The following is a 16981-nucleotide window of genomic DNA, read 5'->3' as shown; positions in this document are numbered from 1 at the left end:
ATTCATTTGTAAATTTGGGATTATCATATATTTACTTTGCCTTCAGCGATATGGGAATAGAACGCTGAGTGCCTGGGACAGAGGAAGGGCCCAGCAAGGAGTGTTGAAAGCTGCAAGATTTGAGGACTCAAGGGCTGCTGGCTTTCAGAACATGAAAAACTAGTTTAGTTAGTGCAGGAAAAAGGTGATCCATCACATAAACTGGTTCAGGTAAACAAAAAAAGAGTTGAAAAAGAGATTCTGACTAAAAGCTACCCGTGGGGAGCACCTACAGGTGGTGGGAGCACTGAAATAAAAGCTCCAAAGCTATAAAGAGAGCAGTTAGCAATAAAAGGAAGAAGCCCTTGAAAGCCAGATGGAAGAGCCCTAGAAGTCAAGGAAACCTAATGATAACCACAACCATTAACACGTGAGCCCTTATTATCTTGCAGGCATTTTGCTAAACACTTTGTCCAGTTAACTCATTTAACACTGAACGTAACTCAATACAATGGGTTCCAGCATTATTCTCATCTTACAAATGAGAAATCTCAAGCCCAGTGAGGTTAAGTAACTTGTCCAAGGTCACATAGCTAGTAATCGTGATTCCAAACCAGGTATGTCTGACGACAAAGTACCCTTAACCACTATGTTTTATTGTACCTAACTATTTACCAGGTGATAACAATAAAGAGTTATTTAAGCCAAAAATATATATATATATAGGATGGGATTAGGAGTTTTGTTTGGGAACTACCTAAGAGGGTACATGGATCATCAGAGAAATAACTTCCCTCAGGACAGGACTCCATCTCTAGAGCCCTTTATTCTTCTGAGCTGTTTTGCTTGAACTGTCCTAGGGGAAGGGGACTTCTTGTCACCTGCCTGCAGCACAATATCTAGCCCTAACCAGGTGGTTCTCTTCTAATTTTCCTCCTCATGGTACAGTCATCGAGTGGCACCATAAGACAATAGAGGGCCTGCTGCAGAGCTTGGTGGACATCCATGATGACATCCGCATCCAAGCCATCATCACTTGTGCCACAGCTGCTTTAGAACGGCCCCGTATTGCCATCAGCCAGGGGGACTCAGGTGAGAGCCAGAACTGGACTGCTTGAAAATATAAGCAATTCAGAGCCATAGAAATTTTGAACTGGCGGAGACCCTGAAGCTTATCTGAGATCATTTCACAAAATGGAAACCAAGACCCAGAGACTGGCCTGAATATACACAACTTACCAGCAATAGAGATGAATTTAAAATTCCTGACTTCTAGTCTAGTGCTTTTTGCACGAATTTCATCACCCTTTGATGCTCAGTAGCTTACAAGTTCACATTGTTCTACCTTAGAGATCCCATTCATAATAGCCAAAAAGTATATGTGTATGTGTGTGTGAATGCACACACTTTTCTCCCGACTCCATTTTAGCGCTTCTTTTGACAGCACATCTCAAACTCAACATGTCCCACACTGAACTCATCACCCTCTCCATAGACCCCTCCCCACATTCCACATCGCAATCAGCATTCCCACAATCCATGCAGTTTCTGAGCTAGGACCCTGGGAGTCATCCTGGATAAAATCTTTCCTCTTCCCACAACCAATTGACCAATAAATTCTACAGATTCTGCTTCCTAAACATTTTTTTTTATTATGAAAGAAATATAAAGTGTTATTATCAGTCAACACAGAGGAGTATAAAAAGAGGTGGGACTTCCCTGGTGGCTCAGTTCTGCCTGCCAATGCAGGAGACATGGGTTAGATCCCTGGTCCAGGAAGATCCCACATGCCACAGAGGAACTAAGCCCCTGCACCACAAATACTGAGCCTGCGCTCTAGAGTCTGCAAGCCACAAATACCGAGCCCACGCAACTACTGAAGCCCGCGCTCCTAGAGCCCCTGCTCCACAACAAGAGAAGCCACCGCAATGAGAAGCCCGCGCACCGCAACAAAGAGTAGCCCCCGCTCGCCACAACTAGAGAAAGCCCGCACGCAGCAATGAAGGCCCAGCGCAGACAAAAAAGTTAAAAAAAAAAAAAGAGGTGATTATCTTCCCCCAACTCACTTCCCAGTCCCAATCCCACCCCCATGCCATTCCCCAGGGTAACCAATGTTTAGTTTGGCATTCCACCATTTTCCCTATGCTTTTACAAACATATGCCAACATACATGTGAGCTTTTCTATTTATTACAAAAATGAGTGTTGAATTTTACCAGCCATTTTCTAGTTTCTTCTCCTTTAATTTGCGGATATAATGAATTCTGTTGTTAAACTCTTAGAAAAAATCCTAATGGATCTTTCTTTTACTACTCCACTGGGTTTGATTTGTTAATATTTTAGAATGTTTTACTACATTTGTAAGTGAAATCGGTAGTTTTGTGTTTATTTATACTATCTTTATCAAGTTTTAGTTTTTACTAGACTTGTAAAATGAATTAAGGACTTGGCCATTTTTCCCAATGGTCTGTAATCTTTTGAAAAAGAAATGTCAATAGTTTTTTCTTTGCTAGCAATAAGCAGTTAAAAAGGAAAACTTCCCATCTACAAGAGCCAGAAGTGTAATCTACCAAGGAGCTGGCTTAACAAGACACAGGACCCAGATGACAGAAACTATAAAATGCTGCTGAAAGGACATAAAACCAACTGACTCTTCCTAACCCCCAAGTGCCCTCTCAGACACCACCTTTCGTGAGAAGCCTGGGCTGATACTTCTTCCTTCTCTGCTGATGGTAGCATCCTTTAAAAAAAAAAAAAATATTTATTTTTATTTTTGGCTGCGCTGGGTCTTCGTTGCTGCGTGAGGTCTTTCTCTAGATGCAGCAAGCGGGGGCTACTCTTTGCTGCAGTGCACAGGCTTCTCATTGCGGTGGCTTCTCTTGTGGAGCATGGGCTCTAGGCATATGGGCTTCAGTAGTTGCAGCACGCAGGCTTCAGTAGTTGCAGCACATGGGCTCAGTAGTCGTGGCACAGGGGCTTAATTGCTCCATGGCATGTGGGATCTTCCCGGACAAGGGATTGAACCTGTGTCCCCTGCACTGGCAGACAGATTCTTAACCACTGCGCCACCAGGGAAGTCCGGTAGCATCCTGATATTATTCTGCCCTAGCATTTATCATTCTGTCATAATTGTCTGTTTACTTTTCTGGCATCTCTACCAAACAAGGAACTTCTTAGAGGTGGGAACTAATTTTTTCTCTACAAAGTTGTCACGTTTTTAAAGTTTCATTTCATGTATTTCCTGTCTTCTGAGTTCCAGATATGGGCATTTTAACTCCAGGTTTTCAAATTTGCTGCTCCCTCTGCTGGGAAACTCTACCTCTCCCTCTTTACCTGATTAACTTCTATACATGCCCTTCAATTTTCAGCTAAGGTATCACTTCCTCTGAGGAGTCTTCCCTGCCCCACCACCCAGAATTGGTTTGATGTCCCTGCTAATATGCTTCCACATGTACACATTCTTTATTTTAAACGCTTATTTCCTTGGGGTATTAAATGGGATGATGTGTGTTAGTGCCTGGCACATAGAGAAAACCTTCAATAGGTGGCAAGAGATATCATCTTATCCCCAAATCTTCCACATACATTAGAGAATACCTTTGTCATTCCCTTTCATATGATCCCTTTCCTGGGTGTCTAGATTTTTTTTTTTCTTTTTTGCGGTACGCAGGCCTCTCACTGCTATGGCCGCGCAGGCTCAGCGGCCATGGCTCACGGGCCCAGCCGCTCCGCGGCATGTGGGATCTTCCCAGACCGGGGCACGGACCCATGTCCCCTGCATCGGCAGGCGGACGCTCAACCACTGTGCCACCAGGGAAGACCCTGGGTGTCTAGATTTTGATTTGTCTTGTTTCCTCCCCACAACTTCCCAAAGAAAATTATCTTACTCATTATTTCTTGAAATAATTGACTTCTATCTGTTCCCCTGAAATGCACATATTTCCACCTAGCCCATTCTTAACAGATGGCACAGTGGCCCACAGTAGTAGCAAAAAGGACAGATCAGAAGTTCTAAAACCTTAGCTATAGAACTAGCTCTGCCACATCTTGGGAAGTCAGTTAACCTCTCTGAACTTCAAATTCCTTATCTATAAAATGAAACTAGTTGTGGACAAAAGGTTAACAAAACACTTTCCCCCCTTACTTGAGAAATGAGCTTTAGTTAAATGCCTACCAGTTGTCCCGATAACCTGATAAGGATAGGAACTATCTTTGTAGGCAACATTGCTTATAATAAAAATGAACCCTGACTGATAAATTACATCTGGACTGGGAAGAACTGTAAGTGAAACATACACGCCTGAAGGAGGCACCATCCTTTGGGCTCCCATGAATGCTGTAACTTGTCAAAGCATGCCCTTTGAGGACCTTGGAATTATATCTATGGAGTTGTTCTATAAAAGAGATAATAACTGTGGTGGAACATAAGACACATACCTGGGGATCGATTCCATGCTCCTGAGCTGTCCCCAGAAGGCTCCATGGAATGCTAGACAAACCACCTCAAGAACTCTTGCCAAAAGGAATGCCTGATGCTGTCCTGTTGGCAAACTATGCTTCCATCCTATTTCCTTCCAAAGATTAGTGCCATGCGTGGCCTATGATAGTCTTGTGAGACTGTTTAGTTAAACCTGAAAGGACTCCTGCAATACACATATTTCAGGTGAGCTCTGCAGTCATACCTGCCTTGCCTACTTCAATGAGGGTTAGAAGACTGAATGAGATAATGAATCACTATATAAGCAGCAAAGCACTACCTAAATATATTTGCTATTATTATTAAAAATACAAAAATATATAAATAGGTTGATTTTCATCACTAAAACTAATGGTGATGGTCACCATAGCCTAGCTGGAAACATTCTCCTTTGGCTTGAATACAGCTCTGTAGAGGCCAGATGATAAAGGATTGGGAACAGGAATACCCAGCACAAAAGTCAGCCTTAAAATCCTGCCCATTGTAGGGGCTCAGTTAAACTCTAATTATATTAAGAAGCAGTAAGCATCTGCAACTGAGACTGAGGTTGGCCACCATGTGACTACAGGAAAAAGCTGTTTCAGAGAAAAGCAAAGGGGCTAGCTAGCACCCTCTTACTGGCTTTCTTTTGATCACAGACAAGGAAACCGTCAAAGCTCCATCTGTCCAGGACTTGCCAGAGGTTCTACAGGCCCCCCTAAAGGCTGCTCTTTGTGACAAGAACGCCAATGTGCAGATGGCAGCAGCAGTATGCCAATATGCCATACAGTCACATAATCTTCTTGCCCGGGAAATCATGCAGACTGCCCTTTTGAAGGGTGAGTAACTCATTGTTACTTCTGACCTGGAAATATGGGGTAAAGAAAGGACATCTCACCATCAGCTTTTCCTAATCCTTTCCTCTCCACCATCATGCTCTATGATGTCTACTGTATTGGGTCTGGTATTCCATTAGATACTCAGAGATTTGTTCTTCCCAGGTACTTTACAAAATAGGTACACTGCCACCTAGTGGTACCTGGGCTAAATATTTCATAGGTGCATTTGAACAGAAACCATGTCCCCTTTCATACAACCAGATTTTCAATTGAAAAGATAATGTAATAATATTAAAAAATACATTCTAAAATTTTTTTAAATCACCACTTGAACACATCTTGCTTCCATTTTTGCACATTAACTTACAGGCATTGTCCACAAGCACTGCTGGAGTAATACAAGCAAAAAGGTTCTGTCAGATGATAGGCCCAAGGTGCCCAAATGCTCTGTCTGAAAGATGTACCTGTTCCTTGCGTGGCGGCAGGGGTGGAGGACAACTGGCTGACCAGTTTGGCCTTCGGCATGGAGATACTCAACAATTTAATTCATCTGTCTTAAGAAAGCCTCCACTCCGGACTTCCCAATCTCTAGTGAGAGGGACAACCGTATCTCTCATCCAGGCCGGAAGTGCCTTCCTGCTGTTACCTAACAAAAACATTAGGATTTGACTTTTCAGGTTAAGATTTTCAGTCTATATTTAGAACCTTGATACAATCCATTTAAATGTGATTTAAATAAGGGATTGAATTTCGAGACAGGGGGCAGAGGGAAGTGAGATATCAGGCAGGTAGCAGCCTTGTGTACCAACCCAAAGGCTGCTCTCTCTGTGGGGAGAAGAGATCGCCATTCTGGACTCCTTTTTCACCCCACTGTGGCAGGTAATAGCGTGGACAGCTGGGCTGCAGCTCAGTGCCTGGCTCTGGAAGGTGCTGCCACTTACCCTGTGATTACAAGGATCCTCCATCAGCTGTTTAACAAGAAGAATGAGGACACTGAGCAACAGTCTTGCATGCTCCTGAGCCATCTAAGTGCGAAGACAGTATGTGTTCATTACAGGGTCAGAGGAAGAAACCGAGTTTGGGGGGAACAATTGGGCCTCTGAGGTCGGTGCATGTAAGGAACTGAAAATGCAGGTGGTTGGGTAGGGATAATCTCAAGCACAGGTAAAACTGGACTAAGTGTGGGTGAACCGGCGTGTATACAAGCAAAAGTGACAACAGCTAGCTGAGAAAGGTGAGAAAAGTAGGCTGCAGATGGTTTCTGTGTAGGCAAGAAAAGTTGTGATATGCAGAATTTGCTTCTGCCAGAAGTTTACCACTGAAAACTACACAGACCTACAATTCTGTTTACTTCCAGTAGAAATGTGAAACTCACAGATTGAGGCATATACAAATCATTTTAGGGGGAAAGATAGTTAAGAAGAGAAGGTTCCAGGAATTTTCTGTTCAGATTACTAAATCTGTGTATTGTTCCCTGATTTGTTCCCCAGAAATCAGTTGGCTTGGATGGAAGAGTGCCCCATTGTAAACCCACTCTCCTTTGCTAGCAACGGGCATCTCATGTGTTTGTGACATTAACTATGCTGGATGCCAGGTTAGGATATAACTTCTTCAAGGTCCCAGCATCTCTAAAAGTGATCATGGATATCCATACACATCTTCCATTTCCTCAGACCCTGATACATACCATGCTTGCCGTGGAGCTGAATAGCCATCAATGGAAAGACCGGATTGTAGCCTGCCGAGCTCTCTCCCAGATTGGTGGAAATGTCAGTGTGGTAAGCCTTCTCTTCCTGTGTTTCCAGGACAGAAAGTCTAAGCAAAACTGAGCTAGGGAGCTCTTCCACTTTTTGCTGCTATCTAGTATCCCATTCTTGCCAAACAGATCTCTGTTGCCATACTGCTACCTCTTACTCCTAACCCAGAATTCTCTTCAAATGCCAGCATATCGTTCTATTACTTAAGACACTGCTTCTCAGCCTGGTGGCAGTCCACAAACTGTTTGTAACCTACCTACAATGAAGTAAGCAAGAAAAAAAAAGAGAAAAGTTTAGAAACTTTTATAGTAATTTGACATTGCCTCCACATCAAGGTATTTTATAAGTATCAGTCAATACTGTCCCTACTTTCAAAAACCTGACATTAGAGTTAGCATAACAAGACTAACACACAAATGATTCAAGAACAAGTGATAAATGTAATGTACTCAAAACTTTTCAGAGAGAGATTAGTGTGGGCCGAACCTATCAGTTAAAGTTCTGTGAAGGAAGGAGTGTGGGTCAGCTGAGCAAGACTTGGAACAGAACTGAAAAAAAGACTTCCAGGCACAGGAAACCCTGACCATCATTTAGGCTTTCACCTGACCTCCTTCTTGCCATTATTTTAAAATCAACTTCAGCTGTCCAAATGGGATTTTTTCCTTTCTTCCTATGTGCCACTACGTTTTCCTTATAACACTAAGTAACTCCAAAATGGCCCAGAACACTGCCATTCCCACGAGAAGAGGGCACCCTCCATCTTGACCCTCACATTTTGACGTGGGAAGCACAAAACCTGGCCATTCAGTGTAATCAGTATAATTCTAGTCTGGGTTAATTCTGCTTCGACTGCCATAGTACCCTGATGCTAAAGTCCTGGACCAGCAGCATAGGTATCACCTGGGAGTTTGCTGGAAGTGAAAAATCTCCCCTCTGGTCAATTCAATCAGAACCTGAATTTAACAACACCATTTTAACAACATCTGATTAATTTGCACATTCACCTCCTCAGCACTTGTTACTCAGGATGGCCAACTGAAAGTAAAAAGCCATGCAGAGCAAGCAGGGGGCGGGGTAAAGATGAGAACTTCACATCAGACTGCTGGGGTTAAGCAATATGTCCATCAGTCCTTTCACTCATTCAGTAAGCAGGCAGTTTCTGACCACATCCTACATGCTGGGCAGCATGCTACCATTGGGGATGCAAAGATAACACATCTTGGTAAATGTTACATGTAAACAGCTATAACAGAAGTAGCTGTAAAGTATTATGGGGACTTCCTATTGCTTACAGAAGGCAGAGGAGAGTTCACTGAGGAGATGCTTTTTGAGTTCAATCCTAAAAGAATAGGAAAACATCAGGTATCAGGTAGGGGTGGAAAAGGGAGATGTTTCAGGCAGGGAGAATAGTTTTGGGCACATTACATAATCACCAACTAGTAATCTTCGTCCCTTTCCCTTTGAGAGACGTACTAACACACAGGGTGGCCAACTGTCCTAGCTTGTCCAATACCTAGGACTTTCAGTACTAAACCCAGGAAAAGTCCCAGGCAAATTGGAATGAGTTGGTCACCCTACTAATGTATCACTTTCAAATTTTAAGAGTCTCAAGTACAGATTATGCTGGCCCCAATATAATACAGTAGTTTAAAGCATGAGCTTCAGGCTTCCCTGGTGGTGCAGTGGGTAAGAATCCACCTGCCAATGCAGGGGACATGGGTTCGAGTCCTGGTCTGGGAATATCGCACATGCTGCGGAGCAACTAAGCCTGTGCACCACAACTACTGAGCCTGCACTCTAGAGCCCACAAGCCACAACTACTAAAGCCCGCATGCAGCTACAAAGACCCAGCGCAGCCATAAATAAACAAATAAATAAATAAATAAATTTATGAATAAATAAAGCATAAGCTTCAAAAATAGGCCTGGGTCTGAGTCCTGGCTCCAGCACTCAACAGGTTAACCGTGGGCAAGAAATCTAAGCCTCCATTCTGTCCCCTACAAACGGTAATATCTGCCTTATGGGATCGTTTGGGAGGATTACGTGATGGGTAAAAGTACTTATTAGCACAGTGCCAAGTACAAAATTGACTTGGTAATAAATGGTAGCTAATTATTACACCTATGTGTAGGATATGAAACATAAGTTGATCCAGCTGATGTTGAGTGACTGGAATAAGAAAGTGAGACAAGCAGCTGCCCAAGCTCTGGGGCAAATGAGCCTTGGGAAAGAGGTGCATGACACAATCAGGTAAGACCTTGTCAACATGGTGAAAGAAGTTTTATTCTTAAAGTGTTCAGGGAGCCTGGGCTCCAGCCAGCCAGCATTTGTTAAGCTGCTCTGTCTGCTCAGCATTGTATAGATCCCATTGCAGGATTTTTTTTTTTTAATAAAATAAAACATTAACAGCCCCTACAGACACTAACAATGTGGCTAAGGGAAGAATCATTAATTGAATGCCCACTAGGTGTTAGGCACTGTTTTAGATGTTTGAGAGTTCAAATGTATGCCATGATTCTGATTATACAGGCAAGATACACAAATGCCTAGCAAAGTCAAGTTTCATGAAGGATGGGTAAGACTACGTAGGCAGAGAGAAGCTAAGACCTTCCACACTGGGAGCCAAATACAGAAATGAACATGGCACATGTGAGGGCAGTGGGGAAGAGAACTTGACTGTAGCAAGAGATCCATGTTTAAAGTTTCCTTTATTCAGTCATTCAACATAGTTTAGCGCCTAGCATACTCTAGGTAATAGGGATTCAAGTAAATAAAACAGTTGAGGACTCTACCTGGTGAAACTTAAATTAATGTGCATAAGGCTAAGTAGGAAAGGGTGGGAATGGATAATGGAGAGCCTACAGAAGTTGGATTTTATCCTGAGGGCACTAGGGGTGGGCGTGGGGAGAGGCACCAAAAGTTTAAGGAGGGAAAATAAGAGCACCTGTGCCTTACAGAGTCAAGCTGGGCCAAGGAAACTACCAGGAGCGTGTGGAAGCCCTCTCCCTGATTCGTGGGCTCAAGCTCATGACCGCCAAGCTTCTCCCAAGCTTTCTGAACTGCTTCTCTGATGACTTCACGGCAGTTCGGCAGGCAGCTTGTTTGGCTGCTGGTGCCCTGCAGATCCATGATAATATGGTGAGTCAAGGAGACATGTACCCATCTTACCTGATTAACCCAAGAGGGCATTACCCTGTGCTTCATTCGTACATAGCATACTCACCATTCTGTGGGGACACAGAATGAGAGATCAGAACCAGAAAGGTGAGGAGATATATAGGCCACACCAACAGTTAGGACCACACTTAGCTCCAAGCCAGCCTAGACTTCACTTTAGAGCACACCCCTGAATCCTATTCTCACCTCAGTTAGCTAGCTTCTCATTACATGGGTGCTGTTAGGCTTAGGGATCGACTCCAGTGAATCGAGTTATAATCCCTAGTTATTAGTGGAAAACCTGATGGAGGTATTCAAAAGAAGCCTATATGGCCATAGATCTGTTAGCTAGGAAAATCAATCTACAGATAGGAGATAAGAACACTCTGCGCCTAAGCCAGTACTTCTGGCTCCAGCTCATTTTTTCACTAGATTTGATAGAAGGCCACTTTTCCAGTTAAAGCACATTTAGACAAGAGGGGTCCCTGTCTCTGGTTCATTCTTGCTCTGATTCTCTCCACTCAGCACTGCCTTTTATCCATCCCAGGTCCTTGAATGCCTTCTGAATCTCATACAGAGAGATCCCTGCTGGAAAATCAAGGCCTTTGCCATTCGAGGTATTACAGGAGTGGCCCCAACTCCTCAACCTTCCCGTATTTTAGTATAGATGATCCCCAGAATCTCTTTAGGAAGAGAGTAGAGTGTAAGGGAGGGGATAATCACAGAGAAGTTCCTTGCCTGAGAAATTAAAGATTATTTTCTTGTCCTTTTTAATTTTTAGTTAAGGCGTCTAGGTCTATGTCAAACGCGTTAAGGCAAAGGGCTGACAGGACAATCCCTGCCAACAGAATTAGGTATGAGTTCCAAGTAGGTATCCACTGTTGGATATACTTGCTTTCTCTGGAGGTTTCAACCATAGGACTCTGTAAAAGTCAGACCAGATTCAAGACTGCTACAAACCTAAAATCCTGCCCTCAAATTTCCTAGAGTTTATTTTCAGGGATTTTTGGCATTGTTTCTCTCTGACAGTCTGGCAGGTCCCTTTAAGAATCTGCCCTGGGTTAAGTTGCAAAGTAATTGTGCCTTCTTTCCCCATTACCCTGCCTTGACTAGGTTGGTCTTCTGAGTTATCTATCCCATATCTCATTCCGAGATAAATAGGACAAGGATGGCATGCAATACCCCCTTCTGGGAATTCTCTGGGGATAATGTCCTATTCTAACCCATTCCTAAAATTCTAATGGTAATTGTCATCTAAAAGGGAAGGTAAAGACAAAATACTTAGTTTAGTATTTGCAATATTTAATTTAGCAAGTGGTTGCCTCTACCTTATTATTTATTAATAAGGCCATTTCTGGATGCTAGGATATAACAAACTCAATCTTAAGTGACAGTGGAATACGCTGCCCTCTAATCTCTGCAGCTTTGGGACAAATTGGCCACGTGAGTCCCCAACTGACAGACCTCCTGCTCTGGGCTATCCACTATGAAGAATCACCAGGTGTACGACTAGAGGCTTGCCGTAGCATCCTAGCCCTCAAACTTCAAGGAGACCGAGTCAGGGACACCTTCCTAGACGTGCTGCTCCTAGAGAACCATGATGCTGTTCTAAAGTAAGCACTAACCCTCTGGCTCCTGCCGTGACCTCTTGTACGGCCAACTCTCCCAACCTTGTTAACAGAGTATGTGCCTGCCTTTCCAGGCTGCTTAATGGCTGTAAGAAGCACAGGCTCACCTGGGCCATTCATCTACTTAGCAAGTGGGTGACAGAAAAACTGGCCTGAATTAGATTAAAAGTCAAGCTCATGTAGTTTACGTACTTGTTCATCATCCCAGGTGGGTTTTTTTATTCAACTAACATTTATCAAGTGCCTACTTAGTGACGATAGGCTTTAGCGTCAAAAAGACCAGGATTTGAACCCCAGCTCAGACATGTGCTAGCTCTGTGAGTCTGGGTAAGTTACTTAAATTCTCTGAGCCCATTTACATTTTTTCATGTATCAAACGCAGATGGCAGTCTGCCTTATGGGTCTGTGGTGATGATTAATGAGACAACATGTTAGTACCTGTCATAAAGGTGTTCAATAAATAATATCTACTAGTACCTTCAAGTATATCATCTCAAAAACTACAGAACACCCCTACAAGCTAAGCATCATACAATTTTTGCAAATAAAGCTCAGCAAAACTGCAGTTAGGATTGGAACTTAGGATTCTTGTCTGATTCCAAGTGCTGTATTTTCCACCTCCATGCTTTAATGATAGGAAGAACAGCCTAAGAAGTCCTTCTTACCTTTCAGAGAAATTCACCATGCAATGAAGATACTCAACTTAGAAAATGAAGGAAACCAAGAAATGCTTCAGAAGATCAAGAACAGGGTAGATAAGTACAAGCTATGTTTTCAAGAAAAAATTCAGGGCTCTCAAGGGTTCCTCAGGCTGCTTTTTCCCCCTAAGCATGTACGTACCCTCTTCCCCAACACAGAAATACTTTCTACAGCCCCAGATACAATATCTCACTTGAAGATACAAAACACATCTGTGCAAGATAGGATTATAAAATCCTACTAGTAAAAAGTAAAACAAAGCAAAAATCCCCTTATCCTATCAAGTAGACCTCAAAATCAGCTGTTTCTGAGATATTGTTTCCTTTCCTTCCCTTTTTTTCCCCACCATCCTCTAAACCCAAGTTCTTTCTTTTTTGCAGATAGGCATAAAGAAGGAATGAGGGACTGGAATAGGCCCCCTAGATTTTTTTTTTTAATTAATTAATTTTTTTTTGGCTGTGTTAGTTCTTCATTGCTGCGCAAGGCTTTCTCTAGTTGCTGCAAGTGGGGGCTCCTCTTTATTGCGGCGCACGGGCTTCTCACTGTGGTGGCTTCTCTTGTTGAGGAGTGTGGGCTCTAGGCACACGGGCTTCAGTAGTTGTGGCTTGCCGGCTCTAGAGCACAGGCTCAGTAGTTGTGGCGCACGGGCTTAGTTGCTCCGTGGCATGTGGGATCTTCCCGGACCAGGGCTTGAACTCATGTCCCCTGCATTGGCAGGTGGATTCTTAACCACTGCGCCACCAGGGAAGTCCCTAGATTTTCTTTTTCCTTCTAAACTTTCCTTAATTCCTAATCTGGGCTCTTTCACCAAAGGAACTCTAGCTGAACAGGTGGTTCTAATTTTTCAAAGCTGTTAGAGGAGATGAAAAATCGAGGGAAAAGGACTTTAAAAAGGCAAAAGAGGGCCTCCCTGGTGGCGCAGTGGTTGGGGGTCCACCTGCCGATGCAGGGGACACGCATTCGTGTCCCGGTCCAGGGGGGTCCCGCATGCCACGGAGCGGCTGCGCCCGTGAGCCATGGCCACTGAGCCTGTGCGTCCGGAGCCTGTTGCTCTGCAGCGGGAGGGCCCACGGTGGTGAGGCCCACGTACCGCAAAAAAAAAAAAAAAAAAAAAAAAAGGCAAAAGATTCTTCATGTAATTCACAAAACCAATTTCACATCAAGCAAGCATTTCTTAGCAGATTCCTTTCATCATGTCCAAAAAGCTAAAGTAAATTTTTCAATAGCAGATGTGAAAAATGTCCAACCAATATCACCAGAGAACAATGTTCTCAGGCATTTATGTACCACCTAATACTAATAAGCATGATGCAATGCTACTTTATTAACGCTTTTTGATGATTTACAGCCTAGTATAGTTGTTTTTTTCAACATTTGTTCTGATTCAGATTCAAACACTAAGCCAAAAGGAACTGTTGATACAGAAAATATTCAAGATTGAGACAGTCATGGGAAAAGTGAAGGACGAAGCAAAACGTGTTTACATGCAACCCAAACAGGGGCAAAAACCACTGAAATTCCATACTTTTCTCCAAGAAACTTTTCAGGGTAAGTTTTCTAGGGGTGAATCCTATGCCTTGACTCCTTTAACAAGCCTTTTTCATGACTGGATGTTTGGGGACTTAGTTGTGAGCCCTGTAGGATGAGAGCCAGGAAGGGACACTTTCTTTTCTTCTTGGCCACCATCCTCTCAGTCCTTCTGTTATCTTTTCCTTGTCCCCCTCCCACAGGCTCTGATTTGCTATCTGCCCCTTAAAAAAAGAATGATGTAATTCTATCTGAACCAATTTGAAAGTTAGGTCAAAAAAAGGACGCCTTAGAAAAACAAAACAAAAAACTGCCGTGTGTACGTCTGGTTAAGCACTCAGAAAAATCCTTGAAGCTTAACCTTGAATAGTAATATTACCTCTGGAAAGTAAGATTATATGTACATCTACGCTTTTGCAACTTTAAAAAAAAACGATTTCATAAAGTTCTCAGCTTTATATAACTCAACCTATCAGTTACAGTGAAAGGATCTTAAAAGTTCCAGATACAACCTAAATGATGAGGTGTAGACATCAAGCTGTACCAAAACATACTTACAAAATCAGTGTGCCCAGGCGCAGCAGCAGCCTCAGGTCATTCAGCCAGCTGCCCACCAGCCACCACCCCAAACCCAGGTCTTCTGCTTCCAAGTCCAGTGCTCTCTCTGGTACACCAGGCTCTTTTCCACCAACCATGAGAATATTCACTTGCCAGATTTGGGGAAGTTTCTTCCAACTGCCAGAAAAAAATGAGAGTGGAAAGTAACTTGAACACCAGCCTTCCCTCATGGCCAGCTTGCTACAAGTTGGCTGACTGAGGCCTATGACAGCACAACTAGGTGACATTCTGTCTCTTTGGGAGCAGTGCCAGCCACTGATGCAACCAAGCACTGAGCAAAACCCTAATACACTTTTTAAAACATAATATACTCATAACTTTTCTAATAGGATTGTGCTGTTTGGGGTTCGAGTAACATGATTAAAATGAATAAATTACCCCCAAAGTTGCAGAATTGGCCCCAATCCTACAACCGTCCCAAGTTACCTTTCACCTCAGCTGTTGATTTTCCCTATCGACCTCCCTCCTCCCACATTTCTTCAGACCATGCCACATAATAATCTAGCCCTAGAAAAAGGAAAACATTCTCTGGCATTTTAATAACTTTTCTAACATTCACACAAACTCATAGTAACCAACAGGATACTGACCCCAACCCTCCCCCCAAACTGATGAAAGAGAACTCAAATGAAGGATGCAAATTCCAAATAAAAACTTCTAATGTCTCAAGCAGAGTAACACAGCAAATGCCACACAGTACACGGAAGCCTGAGGGTGGTGATGAAGTTGGTACTCTCAAACGATCAGGAATCAAGGTTACTTCAGAACAAGCTCCTTCTTCCACCTCCAACTTCTGCTTTTACTTTTGTGCCTAGATGAGGTGGTGTTTCCTAGAAGACCGTCTGAGTTCTGTGACATTGAAGCAGTCATAAAGGTAAATGTAAGCACAGTGATGGTTATTAAGGTAAGAACGAATTTTTCGCCCCAAAAAAGTGGTGGTGGTAGGAGAGAATCACTACTGTCTTGTTTCTGGCAATCAAGGAGTAACTAGTTCAGGTTAGAGGCATCTTGGTGAGCAGCAGCCCCTTGTCATATAACATGGTCGCCAAGGAAAGCTGGTCCTCCACACTGTCGCACGGCAAGTCCGCTACCCTCACAAACTCTGGGTAGGAGCGGAGCAGGAGTTCCATGGCATCAGCTTGCTGGGGGTATATCTCCAAGCACTTGGGCTCTTCCAGATGATAAACTCGGGAGTTTTCCACTGTATAATAGAGAAACAAATGGCCTCCCTCACCCACCAGCCGAGCTATACCATCCTGAAGCATGTGCACTTCTGTTTCTGTTGTCAACTGGGCCCCCACGTTTACAGGTTCCCCAGCCTCCCAGCGAATTGGGAGCCCATAAACGCTTAGTGCCCTCTCCCTCTCAGTCAACACAGGGGGCAGAGAATCATGGATGAAGTCTTTCGCTCTCTGGTCAGCCACAGCATCAACAGGGGCAAAGTGTCCCAAGCGGGCAACCAAGACCCGCACTTTCTCCATGAAAGCAGTTCTTCGCGGATCCTTAGACTCCGAATGCTGGGCCCCCATGTAATCCATAAAGTCTCGGGGCAGTCCCCTACGAAACTCCACATTTTCCTCCATTGCAGCCTGCACTGCCAGAGGCAGTACAGCCTCCAGGAAGTCGCCCCAGGTATTGCGCTGGTATGTGGACAAGGTCAGGTGCAGAGAGTGCACTCCATCCTGGCATTCGGCTTGGTGAATGAAGCCTCGGGGAAAATAGAGCAAATCTCCAGGTTCCAGCACCGTCTGCAGCACCGGCTCTCCTAGGTCGTCCTGACTGAAGTTGGGGCTGGATGTCAGGGCTAGTTCCTCAGTCGGAACCCGCGGTCGGTAGACCCGCCAGAGTTTCCTACCTTCCAGCTGCAGCACAAAAGCCTCGATATCGTCGTAGTGGGGCGCAAAGCCCTGCGAGTTGGGGGGCGTGAGGTAAACGTTGGAGCCTGCCATGCTTCCAAACTGCTCCTGGAGCACAGCCAAAAACTGCCACACGGTGGTGGAGAAAGCCTGCGGACAGAGGAGGCGCAGGGAGCAGCCGGCCCTGTACAGGGACCACGCGGCAGCGGGCAGGGCGCGGCCAGGTGGGTTCAGGGTCTCGCGCCGCCCACTGATGTAGCGCGCGGCGTCCAGGTGCTGCCCAAACTGCACCTCCTCGTTGCGCAGCATTGAGTCCAGGTCGGAGGTAGAGAAAAGACCCTGGTAGTAGGTGTGGTCCTGCCGCCGCACCAGCACAGCCTCACGCTCCCATAGGCGCCGGTAGAAATGGTCGGGCGGCATGGGCGCGATGAGCCACTCGAAGAGGCGCGCAGCCCGCCGCCGGCTGC

The 16981-nt window shown here is 44.4% G+C and overlaps 2 protein-coding genes across 2 annotated transcripts in view; one reads left to right on the top strand and one right to left on the bottom strand.

Moving 5' to 3' along the window:
- HEATR4 (HEAT repeat containing 4) overlaps positions 1 to 16981 on the top strand; it is a 37856-nt gene that overhangs the window by 7303 nt on the left and 13572 nt on the right. The window contains 11 exon segments of the mRNA XM_007459786.1: positions 928 to 1071; positions 5112 to 5273; positions 6153 to 6313; positions 6947 to 7051; positions 9162 to 9280; positions 9988 to 10168; positions 10734 to 10803; positions 11610 to 11799; positions 12487 to 12565; positions 13902 to 14061; positions 15474 to 15532. Coding sequence (XP_007459848.1) covers positions 928 to 1071; positions 5112 to 5273; positions 6153 to 6313; positions 6947 to 7051; positions 9162 to 9280; positions 9988 to 10168; positions 10734 to 10803; positions 11610 to 11799; positions 12487 to 12565; positions 13902 to 14061; positions 15474 to 15532 — 1430 coding nt within the window.
- Positions 15651 to 16981, bottom strand: part of RIOX1 (ribosomal oxygenase 1) — a 2192-nt gene continuing 861 nt past the window's right edge. Inside the window, exon 2 of the mRNA XM_007459783.1 lies at positions 15651 to 16977. Within this exon, the coding sequence (XP_007459845.1) occupies positions 15651 to 16977 (1327 nt within the window). The remainder of the gene's footprint in view (positions 16978 to 16981) is intronic.

This window comes from Lipotes vexillifer, unplaced genomic scaffold (assembly GCF_000442215.2).
Source record: "Lipotes vexillifer unplaced genomic scaffold, Lipotes_vexillifer_v1.1 scaffold39, whole genome shotgun sequence".
Taxonomy (NCBI): Eukaryota; Metazoa; Chordata; class Mammalia; order Artiodactyla; family Lipotidae; genus Lipotes; species Lipotes vexillifer.
The sequence above is the reverse complement of the archived record's forward strand: the minus strand, read 5'-3'. Positions and strand labels throughout refer to the sequence as shown.